A 13,997-nucleotide genomic window follows, 5' to 3' on the forward strand; every position below is an offset into this window, starting at 1 on the left:
GCATTTCCATGCACTCTGCCTACCGTCATGGTGCCCCGTTGTGGCAGAAGCGGTTTAGTCATGCTGGCCACATGACCCGGAAAGCTGTCTGTGGACAAATGCCAGTTCCCTTGGCCTGAAAAGCGAGATGAGCACCGCAACCCCAGAGTCGCCTTTGACTGGACTTAAGTGTCCAGGGGTCCTTTTCTTTTTTTACCTTTTTCATTCCCTTCCCTTGATAGGCATCACCTCTCATGTTTTTTCAGCACTCACTGAGGACCTCCCTTTTTCAGAATCTCCATCTCTTTTAAGGTGTTTTTATTATCATTTATTGCTTCCTGCCCTGAACTCCTCTGGAAAGGCAAGATTTAAATCAATAAGATAAATACACAAGTCTTTCAAAAACAGCTATTGGGATTACTTCCCTCCCCCTGCCCCAAATAGCCCAATCAATACGGAAAATAGCCAAGGAATGCTAACTTGATAGATACGGCAACATTTTGTTGCAGACCCCCTTGTCAATACAGTTCTACTGTATTGTCCTGTACAGTTCTACAGGACTGGTATTTCAAATTGCGGCTGAAATTTTAGGATACCAAATCTGCAAAACAAAAAAGGGGTTCCAAAATTTAAACTTGAGGGAGATCATTAAATTCTGCCCTGTTCTTTCATCTGCACTAGGCTCCCAAAGCCTGCAGAACATCCTTCTCCAAAGCTGGTGCCCTCCAGATATTTTGGACTACACCTCCCATCATCACTCACCAACAAAGGAGTACTAAGTGGAATTGATAGGAGTTGTAGTCCAAAACATCTGGAAGGTGTTGGGGGAAGGCTGTCCCAGAAGGACCCGGAGGACTACACACACACACACAAAATCATACGTAAACGCCATGTAAAATAAAGTTTCCCTTTTATTTTTAAACTGGGCAAATTCCAAACGCTTGTTAGTGTTGGGAGGGGGCTCTAATTCGGAGCAAGGAGGCTGGTGGAGAGCAGGGCTGGTTCTGGGCCCCTACTGGACTCCCCTCTTTCCTTGGATCTCCCTGGTGGGCCCAGCAGTGTGCGCCCCACCTGTCTGGGGTGCCCACAGTGAGATGGTGCAGCGGGGATGAGTGTCTCTCGCTGGGTGGCTTAGCAGTTCCTGTATCTCAAGCTCGGATTTGAGCCTCCCTCGCCCGCCTGCGCTTTCAGCCTACCCCTTGTTTCGTTCCTTCAGCCCCTGCATCCTTTCCCTCCTTCGCTGGCTCTCGTTTGCAGACCCTCGTTTGCATATAAATGTCCATTTGTTCACTCTATTTTTACCTATCTATCTACACACCGCCAGCTGTTTCCTGCCATTCCTTCTCTCGGGGCTCATCCACACTTTCGCCTGTGCTTAGAAGCTCAGCGTCTGAGCGATTTGTGTTTTCCCAGGGGTCGCTGTTTGCTCCGACTGGGCGGGGAAACGGCAGGGGCAAGGGTGCTCAGACGCAGGGCTCTAAAGCATGGAAGGGGACTGGCAGGAGCAGAGGGAACCTAAGTGCGGACAAGCCCCCATTCTGGTACCTATTCACCCATTTGGCCTTTGGCTTGGCTCACCCTCGTCCTGCTTATCCGTCCTGCCTCTTTCTTTTCCTTCTTTCTATTACATTCTCCTTCTTTGATCCCCTTTCCTTGGCCTTTTGCTCACTCCTCACTCCTGCTTCTATTAATGCCCCATATATTCGCATATGGGGCATTAATATTCATATATATGTATTCCTATATACGCATGGGAATGAGATATAACTGCTCCTGTCTCCTTTTCTCTTGCGTTCTTACAGAAGGCAGGCAAATGGAATGAGTGAAGAAGAGACCCAAGTGAAAGGGGGTGGGGGGCAGACAAGACGCAGTGACGTGGCTAGCCTCATGGAAAGAGGTGTGTGTTTTGGGGGGGTTGGGATCTGCTCTGTGTTAGTTGGATGGCATGGAGGTGGGTTGGGTCGGGGTCTTCTGGGGTTCATCTAGGGCAGGAATCCGGTCCGGTAGGGAAGGTCCACTTCTTCGCTAGCACCGACGTAAGACGCTCTCATGCTGGGAGAATACTATGGGGCAATACATAGACAGGAGTAGCTGGGTTATTATTACCCAAGAGATATATCACAACAGCAATAGGAACAGCTGCAGGCGGGGAACTTGTGGCCCTGCAGATGTCACTGGACTCCCAGCTTTGGTCAGTTCTCGGGACACAGACACACCTTTAAAGTACAGTGGTGCCTCGGGTTACATACACTTCAGGTTACAGATGCTTCAGGTTACAGACTCCGTTAACCCAGGAACTTTGCTTCAGGATGAGAACAGAAATTGTGCTCCGGTGGCACGGCGGCAGCAGGAAGCCCCATTAGTTAAAGTGGTGCTTCAGGTTAAGAACAGTTTCAGGTTAAGAACGGACCTCCGGAACGAATTAAGTACTTAACTGTACAGTGGTACCTCGGTTTACGAACTTAATCTGTTCTGGTAGTCCATTCTTAAACCAAAACCGTTCTTAAATCTGAAATATACTCAGAGTCGAGAGTGGATTTCATGCTCTTTATTCAGCTCATAGTGGTGAAGAGGAATGGGAGTTCCCCCAGAATGTCTGCTTTATATACATTATTTACATAATGGGCCCCACGTGATTGGCTAATTCTGGGATTCACCCGTAGGCCAATCAGGTTGCGGATTCACTTTCACCTGGAGCTGGATTGGGTGGCTCCTGTGGACAAATCAGACTGCTGCATTCTGGATCCTATTCTAGGACCAATCAGACTGCTGCATTTTGGATCCTATTCAACTCAGTACATAACAAAATTGAGGCGTGCTTTCCCTAATGAGGTCTCCCGCCACCGGTGCCCTTCCACCGTTCGGATTCCGTTCTTAGACCAAGGTAAAGTTCTCAAACCAGGACACTATTTCCGGTTTCGTGGAGTTTGTAAACCAAATTGTTCTTAAACCAGACTGTTCTTAAACCGAGGTACCACTGTACATGACTCTCCCCCAAAGAATCTGGGGGAGTGTAGCTAGTTGCAGTTGCTGGGAATCGTAGCTGTGCAAACAGCAGTTCTCATGATTCTTTGGCAGGGGTGGGGGGAGATGTGTTTTAAAGGTAGTGCATGAATGTGGCCAATGGGAGACTGCAGTCCAGCAAATTCTGGGGTGCCACAGGCTTCCCATCTCTTCACTGCTTCATTGTTCTCTATCCACCGGCAAATGCATATGGCAGACAAGCAAGACGCAGGTTGGGGAAAATGAGCAGGCAGAATATGTGAACATTGCCAGAGCATTTTTGTGGTCCTTTCTTCAGATATTACTAACAAGTGCTGCCAGACAACTGTGGTCGCACAGGATATTAGCAGCATCCAAATTTGCCCTCTCGTCCCCTTTTTATACGTGATGTGCTCATTGACCACAGAGTATACCTATTCCTCAACCCAGAATTCTATATTTGGAGACTTTGTTTAACCATTCAGGTCCATTTTTTTTTTTTAAATGCAGCCTTCTTGGCAGTTGACAGGTAGTCATTCCGTGCAGCTTCAAGGGAGCAGAATTCCTGTACAATTGCATCAAACTGCTTATACAGTACCAGCAAACACAATCCCCTTTTGCTTTCCACTGTGTGTATATGGTCCTGTTCTAGCAAGAGGAGTTTTTAATGTTTGATGTTTTATTGTGTTTTTAATATTCAGTTGGGAGCTGCCCAGATTGGCTGGGGAAACCCAGCCAGATGGGTGGGGTATGTATGTATGTATGTATGCATGTATGTATGTATGTATGTATGTATAAATAAATAAATAAATAAATAAATAAATAAATAAATAAATATCATCATCATCATCATTACATTCTGGCTCACCAGATTTTCAATAGGCCCCCCTCTACTGTTTTCGCAGCACAACCATGGCCACAAAACTACAGTGGTTTGTTCTGCAGCCGCTGTGGCCACTGTGTATCACCCTAGTGTGGCACATCTGGGCCCCGTGCAATGCTGCAAACTTACCGAAGGGGGTGGGGAATGGCGGTCGATGAGGGGGACGCTCTCAAATCGAGGACTGCCACTGTACGAAGCGCTTTGACTCCTGCAAGCAACACCGACAAAGAAGCTGAAAACAGGTCCCCCCTCCCTCCCTTCGCAGACCACTACCCCAGAACTGGAAGGTCAAATCCACTCTCAGAGATACTCAAAAGCCTCTACTCTGCCTGTCTTTCACAAGTTCCCAGAGAGCAGGCAATTTATATAGTTCTCGGTTTATTTTGGTCACAATTCAGGAAGCCGTAAACCAGAAGGCGGATCCTCGTTTCACCAAGGCGTGATTGATACGCCTGCCTGGGCTGTGGATGCTCTTTGTGTTTTGGAGTCGATGAATTCCCTCCTTCCATCATATAGAACCATGGAATCGTAGAGTTGTATGTGTTTGAAAGTTTAATGGGAGAACTCCACTCGCAGGGTTTCATATGCACAGGCACAACTTGTGCAATTCTTCCTTCTCAGAAAAAGGAAGGGACAGAGCCGGCCCACCCAAGAGGCAGGGTGAAGTGCCTGCCTCGGGCGGCAGAAGGGCAAGGGGCGACGCTCTGCCTGTCCCACCACTTCTGCTGCCGCCACTGAGAGAGAGGTGCTCCTGCGTGTGCCATAGCCACTTGCCATCCTTGTCCCTTGGCAGAGAAGCCAAACAGCAATGCTTATTCCTGCTAAGTCTGGCCCTGGCTCCTGCTGAGTTTGGCAAAAGCCAGGGTATTTTTCCATGCCACTTGCTGCTCGGATTCCCTGCCCTCCAGGGCGGAGAAGCCAAGTGGTGATGCTTTAAGGCTTCCCAAACTTGGGTCTCCAGCTGTTTTTGGACCACAATTCCCACCATCCCTGATCTCTGGTCTTGCTAGCCAGGGATGATGGGAGTGGGAGTTGTAGTCCAAAAACAGCTGGAGGCCCAAGTTTGGGAAACCCTGATTTAAGGAGTGCCTCAGCTCCCTTAGGTGGCAAACCGGGATGGGCCACGGCTCCCTTAGGTGGCAAACCGGGAGTGCCTTAGCTCCCTTAGGTGGCAAACCGGGATGGGCCACGGCCCAGGAAGGTGACAAGTTGGAGGAAACGATACTGTACTCATACACAGTAGGAGGAGGGCAATGGCTAACCCTCCACTCTACAAAGAGGATTCACAACCCAGGTTAAGTGAATCAGCCAGATCTAAGAAAAATCTGGCCCCGGTCGCTTCAAAAAAATTTAAAGTGGCATTTGTAGCACATTCTGATCTGAATCTTGCCCCAGATGTTGGGCCAGGGCAGTAACAAAACAGAACAGTAAAAGGGTCATGAGAAGGAGGAAAGGAGAAGAATAAAACAGAATGTTTGTTGGAGAAGTTTACCCTACATTGGGAAGCTTTTGGGTGAGAAAAGGAGCAGCAAAAGGGAGAGGGAGGCCTATGCTGTCCACGCCAGAAGAGCCTCTCTGGATTTGGGATTTGGATTTGGGAAAGCTGGAATTTGGGAAAGCTTCTGTCTTGGGGTGGGAATAAGGGGAGAGAATGAGTGCTGGGACAAAGCAGTTGTTGGCTAATTCCTGTGCAAACAGGGTGGGAATGGGAATGGGAGAGCAGGACACGTAAGTGACAGAGAAGTGAAGGAAACTGAAGGATTCATTATCCATAACTCCCATGGAAAACTGCTTGATATGGGCTGGATTGTGGTGGTGATGGCAAAGGACGTCCATGGGTGGCACTTAATGGATACAGGTTTGGGTTGAGGAGGAGCAGCTTTTGAAATATAAAGGATTGTGGGGGTTGGTTTGGGTCTCAACCACGCATGCGATTTTGTATTTGTAAGGCTGCGGTTTGTCCGCAGAAGGAACTGCTGAACGGGTCAAACCAGCCTGTTCGTTAAGTCAGGCATGCTGTTATCATCCATCCTCTCACTTCACCCTGTTCACATGTCTAAAGGAGCTGGTGAAGAAGAGTTTGGATTTGATATCCCGCTTTATCACTACCCGAAGGTGTCTCAAAGCGGCTAACATTCTCCTTTCCCTTCCTCCCCCACAACAAACACTCTGTGAGGTGAGTGGGGCTGAGAGACTTCAGAGAAGTGTGACTGGCCAAGGTCACCCAGCAGCTGCATGTGGAGGAGCAGGGAAGCGAACCCGGTTCACCAGATTACGAGTCCACCGCTCTTAACCACTACACCAAGCTGGCTCACATAGAGACTGTTTGGTGATGATGTTCTTTCAGGAGAGGGGAAGCCTCCTACCCATTCACTTGGGTGGATGGCCTGCCATCCTATGGGGCAGGAGAACAATAAGCCAGGGAGCTAGTCTTTTGTTTCAGGCTGATCTGAAGCTGAAAAGAGACACCAAGGCGTGGCTCGCTCTGTGTGCTGGGAAACCTAATGGGGAAGAAAGGCCTGTTGAAGTTGTTAAAGCCAGAGGGTATCTGAACCACATACTCTCAAAGCCCTAACTCAGGAAGAGAGAAGTGTAAATAGTTTTATTGTTCTTTGGGAATCGGGTAATTAAAAGGTGTCGGGGAAATAGGGGTGATGAATGGGGTGAGCTACGTACACATGTCACCACATGACAACCACTCCCTCTTTATGACCTGTTTATGATGTACTGATGATGCTGTTGGAAGTGTATTATGGGAAAGGGGTGGATAAGTCTTAAAAGTTCATGCAAGCCCATGCTCAGGGTTCCTACTCTTTGTGTGTTTGAATCTTGTTGCAACAAATAAAGATCAGGTCTACTGACCGCTGTTTTGCTTCTTTAACTTGGCTGGGGACTCCTTCCTTTGACTGACCAGAGGGACCCTTGGGGAGTGGCACCCCAATGAGCTGGGCAGCAGAGTAAATCTGCACCCCAGGATTTTTTCCTTATCAGAGTGCTAATGCTTTGGGCTCCCCCATCTTATGCTCAGGTGGTAAAGGTAAAGGGACCCCTGACCATTAGGTCCAGTCGTGGCCAACTCTGGGGTTGCGGTGCTCATCTCGCTTTATTGGCCAAGGGAGCCGGTGTACAGCTCATGTGGTCAGCATAACTAAGCCGCTTCTGGCAAACCAGAGCAGCACATGGAAATGCCATTTACCTTCCCACCGGAGCGGTACCTATTTATCTACTTGCACTTTGATGTGCTTTTGAACTGCTAGGTTGGCAGGGGCAGGGACCCAGCAATGGGAGCTCACCCCGTCATGGGGATTTGAACTGCCGACCTTCTGATCGGCAAGTCCTAGGCTCTGTGGTTTACCCCACAGCGCCACCCGCGTCCCTTATGCTCAGGTGGTAAAAATGTGTAAATAAAACCATATATCCTAAAGTCATGCCAAATCCAGGGCAAGCACTTGAACTCCTGGGTGCTCTTGCTGCTTGGAGACTGGCGTGTGTGCAAGTGTGCGTGTACACACATATATACACTAACATCTCTCCGTGTGTTTGGCTTTAGAACACAGGAATGACATGCAGGAGTCAGGAAACGAATGAGCAATAGCAGGTAGAGAAATGAAGAAAGCACGACTGGGAATGAGGGCAATGCTGTAGCAGTAGGCGAGGAGGAGGAGGAGGAGAGGAGGAAGGAAAGGGAGAGGAAGCACTCAGATGCAGGTTGGGAGGGAGGGGTGGGGACTGCCCTCCCTTCCCCCCGCCACTCGCGCACTCGGATCTGTGCCGGTTGCTGGCCGCTCCGAGCCCCTCCCGCCTCGCAGGGGGCACCGTGACCGAGCGAGCGGGGAGGGGGGGTTGGGAGGTGGGCGCTTGGGGCTACTCACATGTACTGTGAGACGGGGGCGTTGGAAATGGGGGGGGCTGAGAGGCGCAGGCTGCCACGGCTGCCCCAGCTTGAACAGTGGCTATAGGAGCCGGGCAGGGTGGGCCCGGCCCCCCCCGCGCGCACCGTCGGCTGCCTACGTGCCTGGGGCGTGAAAGGGTCGTCGTCCTCCATGTCGTCGTAGTCCGAGTCCCTAGACGGGAACGCGAGGAGAAAGAGAAAAAGAGAGAGTGAGGGGCAAGGTTGGCAGATGTGTGGCAAACCTCTCAAGAAGGGTGTGGCCCCACAATTGTACTCAAGAGGCAAGAGAGTGGAGTCCTCTTTTGTACCACTAGGCTCATGGCGGGCCATGTGTCCTACTTTACAGAGAATGCTTCTCTCCTTGAAGGATTCTATTTTTATTTTTAATTTTTTTATTATATCTTTTTTATTATTATTCGAGTTCAGGATTTTTACATACACTATATTATCTCCTTCCAATTTTTAAATTTCCCGTACAATTTTTTCCTTCCCTTCCCTTCCCACCCATATCCATTGGAAAGGTTCAAACAATTATCCTCAGCCACAGGCATAGCGTCTTTAGTTTCCACCAAATGTTGAAGGATTCTATACCTTCCAAGTGCCAAAGAAAAAATGGTGGTCATGCTCTCGCTCCGATAAAGTGTTTTTTGGGGCCACAATCTCGTGCGGCATCCAAAAACATGTGTTCTTGAGCACCGGGTGAGAGCACGTCCCCCAAAAGCACTTTTTCTAGGGAGAGGGAGAGGTGTAGGTCACATGACACACTCGGGAGCATGTCCTGGAAGACACACGTTTTGCATCGGAAAATGTTGAACCCTAGCAAAGGGCAAAGCCCTGATCCACTGCCTTCCTGCTCCAAATGGGGACCCCGACACCTGGAAACAACTGTTCTGAACTGGTATGGAAGCATGGGGTGAGGAGTTAATGTTCTCCTAATCCTGCACTAGGTTCCAATTGTACCTGCAGTTTCCTTTAAAAAAAACCATTTGCAGAATTGTGTGAATAGTGTGATCTCTAGTTTGGCCCTGATGCTAGACCAGAGCATAGGCTGGTCAGTTGGCTGGGGCTGGCCGGTGGGGCTTCTTTATCAGCAGGAGAAGCTTTTCACAGAATGGAGGTAAGTATCATCACCCGCTAAATGCCTGCACATCAAGACAGACTGTTAAAGGCACAGGACAGAAAAGCTAGATAGAAAGCTGCCTGTTCAAACCAGGCTGCAGCCCACATGTCAGATGCAGCAGCTAGAATGCCTCTGGCCACAAGTTGACCGCCAAGTAAGGTAAAGGTAAAGGTAAAGGTACCCCTGCCCGTATGGGCCAGTCTTGCCAGACTCTGGGGTTGTGCGCCCATCTCACTTAAGAGGCCAGGGGCCAGCGCTGTCCGGAGACACTTCCAGGTCACGTGGCCAGCGTGACATCGCTGCTCTGGCGAGCCAGAGCCGCACATGGAAACGCTGTTTACCTTCCCGCTGGTAAGCGGTCCCTATTTATCTACTTGCACCCGGAGGTGCTTTCGAACTGCTAGGTTGGCAGGCGCTGGGACCGAGCAGCGGGAGCGCACCCCGCCGCAGGGATTCGAACCGCCGACCTTTCGATCGGCAAGTCCTAGGCGCTGAGGCTTTAACCCACAGTGCCACCTGCGTCCCTGACCGCCAAGTACCCTTTTGCAATTTTGCATGGGAACACGACCACACACCTAGCTGATGCTACAGCCCGAATGGCTGATAGTTATCCATCTCCCAAGATGTATTTGCTCATGGCTTAATTGCACATAATTGCACATAAAATCTGACCAGAGGAATAAATTCTAGATCGGGAAGGCAAATAGCCACTTGTCCGGTTTTCTGTGGCAAAGAAGAATCGCCTCCAGGCAAATCTTAACGATAAAACAATTAACAGGGAGGTGATACAAAGACTACTGCAATCGACACAAGATAATATCACCAAGTGCTGAACCACTGGTATATTATGAGTGAACTCTCTATTTACTGCGTTTGCTCTTGTTTAAGATAAAACCCATTTGGGAAAGAAACTACTTTTGCCATTTTTACGGATGTTCATTGCTTGCTTACAGGTAGTTGCCTTGGTGATATTGTCTTGTGTCGATTCCAGGCAGATCTGGCAGGAAAGCAAGAGGAGGGGCCAGAGCTGAGCCTTGGAGGACACCGTACACATGCAAAAGGTCCGAGTTCACTCTCCTATTGAATCAGACCAAGGGGTCCATCCATTCCAGCATCCTGCCTCTCACAACAGCCAATCAGATGTCTTCTCTGGGAAGTCCAAAGGCAGAGCATGAAAGCCATCACCCTGTTTAATTGTTGCCCCCCCCCCGGCAACTGGACTCCAGCTCCCATCAGGCACAGCCAGCATGGCCAGTAGCCAGGGGTGAAGGGAACTGTAGTCCAACAGCATCTGCATTATGGATCCGGCCAACGGCCCATCCAGTCCAAGCATCCTGGTCAACCAGGTGACATAAATACAAGACAGCTTCATATCTTCAAGTTTTGCAAAAGTGGGCTGTTGTTGTTTTTTGGGGGGGGAGCTTTTTAAAGTCAACAAATGACCAACATAAGATGATGTCTGGGGAAATAGGGCAGCAGCTGCCCTGCCCCTGTGGGCTAATAAACTTTAACGGGTCCATTTGCAAAGTTGCATTAAATCTGATGCCCAACTCGATGACGCCAAGGCTGTGGGTGCTCACCTGTTCTGGAACCTCTTCCACGCCCGGGGCAGACTGCAGACGGCAGTGGTGAAGGAAAGGGCAGAGAGGAAGGAGAAGAGGAGGAGGAAGAGCAACCCTTCCATGCCATCGTAGCACAGCCCTTTCAGGGCATCCACATAGTCCTAAAAAAATAAATAAATAAATTATACCCCTCCCTCCCCAGCCAGAGCCAGGCTCAGGGCTGCTAACACCAGTAAAATTACAATAAAAATATAATGGGGGGAAAAAACCCAATTTAAAATACAGGTTAAAATACAATTTAAAATGCAGCCTCATTTTAAAAGTAGCCCATAGATCAAAACCATAAGGGGAGGGAAACATAAGGGTCAGACTGAGTCCAAACCAAAGGCCAGATGGAACAGCTCTGTCTTGCAGGCCCTGCGGAAAGATGTCAAGTCCCGCAGGGCCCTAGTCTCTTGGGACAGAGCGTTCCACCAAGTCGGGGCCAGTACTGAAAAGGTCCTAGGGGAAAGAGGAAGGCACATGCAAGCGCGCGCGCACACACACACACAGCAGGGTTAACAGGAGAATGGGCCTGCCCAGATGCTCTTCTCAATAGCTTCTTTGGTCATTCTTAAACTCAGTTTCCCTAGAGCAGGGCTGGACAGACTCCAAGCTTGCAGGACCTACATTAAGATTCTTGGAGTTGCTTTTTTTAACTAGGACCCTGGTGGTAGCACTCCTGTTGCAACCCACCTTGGATCAGGCCAAGAGCCACCAGCTGAAGACTAAACTACCAACTCCTGTTTCTCTCTTCCTCTTCTGAGCTGGCAGGATGCTACCTTCTCTAAGCTCCCATGGGCATCTCATTCAAACATACAAAGAGATTCACAGTTATCAGGAGGCCATTCTCCTAATCGTTGGCTCCTTTTGATGAACCATCAATTGACCGCCCTGGGTTATTAGCCAGCAATAATTTATTCCGAACATTGTCACGAGACAATGTATTGGATGTTTGGAACAGCTGCCGAGCAAGATTTTGGCTGAAACACATCGGTCCTTTGAATGAAGTTTAATTTGGGCAGTTTGAATGATGCTGTGCTGATGTACTACAATGGATAAATTTGGAAGCTTTCTTCAGAAATGTCATGCCATGGAGACGAGAGCCACCGTTCCTCAACGGCATTGTACGTGCTGTGAATGTCGGACACGGTATTCGACAAAACTGCTGAAATAATAGTAATTGTTCCAGAATAAAATGTAGGGGGTCTTTATTTATCTATTTTGCTTCAGTGTTGGGGTGGCCAACCAGATTCCAAAGGGGAGGCCGCAGGCAGGTCCTGAGCACAGGAGCTGCTCTCCTTGTCTTGTAGTTCCCAGCAGTTCGTATTCAGAGGCATCTTTCAATGGGAGTGGTATGCAGCCGTAGAAAAATGACAGGTATAGGACAAGTAGAGAGAAAGGGGTTCAGCGGAGGGGCCAGTGAGTGTCAGTGGATCACTTAAAGGAAGAATAAGAGTGTGTGGGTTACCTTATGAAGTCCCCGGCAGTTGAGCAGAGCAATAAGGTTATGGAATTTGCTTTCTGTGTTGTTCAAAGTGCTCTGGATGGATAAGATGTTTTTCTGCAATGCACAGAGGATGTGAGGAGAGAATCCAGTAGCCCTGGATTACACAGCCCTTTCCCCTCCCCTCATCCTCCTAACCCACCAGATCCCTTTCTGGGCCAAGAGTCCAGGCACCCAGTGTTTTTCTGCCTCCCACCCTCCTATCTGGGCATTCCTACTGACCTCCGCTGCTGGGAAATGTGGGATGGCTTCTCTTTCCAATCCGTACAGCTGAGAATGTATGTTGGACAGTGCCCTCTGACACATGGTGAGCCTCTGCAGAAACGGTGGGAGGAACACAGGGCAGGTTGGGTTAGAAAACTTCACAAGCCCACCGCAAAGGGGGGGGGACTTCCAAGAGTTCTTCTGGCGAGGCCTGTAGCCACACAAGAGCTCATTGGCTGAATGCCATGCTATTCTTTGTGCAGAAAACCACTGAGGGCAAATCCACACCACGCACTGAAAGCCCCTGACTTCCCCCAAAGAATCCTGGGAGCGTTAGTTTGTTGAGCGTACTGAGAATTGTAGCTCTGTGGGGGAGAAGCTACAGTCCCCAGGATTCCACATGCTTTTAAATGTATAAGGATGTAGATCTGCATCTCAATGCCATCTCTTAAGGGCTGCATCCAAATCACATGTCTCCTCAGCTCAAGGATTTACACTTGTGCAATGGAAATCTCCCCCCTCACCTGTGCGGGCCCTTCCCAAATATGCCAATCTGGGAACTCCTAGAACGGATTTAGGAGGCACACCAGGGGAGGGAGTTCCATTGTGCAAGTTTAAATATTTGTGCTGAGGGGACGTGTCAAGAGGAAACGGCCCTGAATATCTAGGTTAAAAAACAAACATAGCTTTTGAGATTTTCTTTTTCTTTCCAGTCCATTATGGGACAGTTGAATATTCAGTTCAGCAAATCATAATGGGCAGAACTCTTGTTTATTCCGCAATGTTGCGATGGTACCAAGTGCACCGACATAAAACTAAAAAGAAAGAAAGGAACGGCAAGTTTCTAGTCCCTACTGCTGTGAAGAAAATCACGGGCAATGCTTGGAAGAATCCTGTGTGCAGGGCCGTCTTACCCATAGGCACTAGGGGTGCAGGGCACCTGGGCGCCGGGCTCTCAGGGGCACCAGGCCAAAAGTCCGCAACCCGAGAGTTGAGCCCAGGGAAGAGCCCGTCCGTCGTTCGGAGCGCCATGGCGGGCTCTTCTGCTGCGGGCGCCCCTGCGCCATGAGTTTGGGGGTGAGCAAGCCAGCCAGACGCTGAGGTGGCCAGCCGGCCGGCTCCGCCCTCCTGCGCACCTGGGACTGGGCAACTGGGGGGGCGGATCTTTGCACCCCAGCGCCGCATGTGCTTAAGACAGCCCTGCCTGTGGGTATGTGGTGGGAGCAGAGGGGTGACTGAACCACATGAGTGGCCCATGGCGTTTCAGGGTCCTGCATAATTCTTTGCCCTTCTTGACACAAATGAGAGTGAAACAAAGATTGCATGATGAGAGTTTCTTAATTCTCAATATTTGGACATAGCGGTTGATTCTAACATTGCATGGTAGGGAATTTGGGATAGGTTGGCCCAGAGTCACTCCACGCACCCACATGCAGCACACTTCTTAAGCCTTAAAGAAGGGAGGGGAATCCTACCTGCTGGAAAGGGTTAAAGACGTCTTGGCTGCAGGTTAAGTAGTATTGCAGGATTTCTGTGGAATTGGGAAGAAAAGGAAATCAGACCGTGGCTCCCTATCAAGGCACCAGGCTTTCCCATGCTCCTCCTGGATCCTGTCTTTGTTTGCTCTAACTTGGGTTTTACATGTTCAAAAAGAGGGTCTCTGCCCTTGATAGCAATAGGACAGGCCATGTGACACTTTATGCAGGGATGGGGAATCTTTGTGTGCCCCCTCCCCGCCCAGATGTTGCTGGACTACAGTATCCATCATCCCTGGCTATTGGCCATGCTTGCTGGAGCTAATGGGAATTGCAGTTCAGCAATATATGGGC

At 49.5% G+C, this 13,997-nt stretch overlaps 1 protein-coding gene and 1 long non-coding RNA gene across 3 annotated transcripts in view; one reads left to right on the top strand and one right to left on the bottom strand.

The window, feature by feature from the left end:
• Positions 1-872: 872 nt before the first annotated feature.
• TTYH1 (tweety family member 1) overlaps positions 873-13,997 on the bottom strand; it is a 64,134-nt gene continuing 51,009 nt past the window's right edge. Inside the window, exons 8-14 of one of the 2 annotated variants that reach the window (XM_083707926.1) lie at positions 13,644-13,699; positions 12,187-12,279; positions 11,929-12,021; positions 10,437-10,579; positions 7,717-7,908; positions 3,974-4,052; positions 873-2,042 (exon numbers count right to left, since the gene is read on the bottom strand). In XM_083707926.1, the coding sequence (XP_083564052.1) occupies positions 1,962-2,042; positions 3,974-4,052; positions 7,717-7,908; positions 10,437-10,579; positions 11,929-12,021; positions 12,187-12,279; positions 13,644-13,699 (737 nt within the window). In that variant the 3' untranslated portion in view covers positions 873-1,961. The remainder of the gene's footprint in view (positions 2,043-3,973; positions 4,053-7,716; positions 7,909-10,436; positions 10,580-11,928; positions 12,022-12,186; positions 12,280-13,643; positions 13,700-13,997) is intronic. The other variant, XM_083707927.1, reaches the window with a different exon arrangement.
• On the top strand, positions 9,394-11,656 carry LOC310829486. Its single transcript, XR_014557279.1, has 2 exons — positions 9,394-10,202; positions 11,225-11,656. It is a non-coding gene; the product is annotated as an uncharacterized lncRNA (long non-coding RNA).

Source organism: Podarcis gaigeae (assembly GCF_964106915.1).
Source record: "Podarcis gaigeae genome assembly, chromosome: 13".
Taxonomy (NCBI): Eukaryota; Metazoa; Chordata; class Lepidosauria; order Squamata; family Lacertidae; genus Podarcis; species Podarcis gaigeae.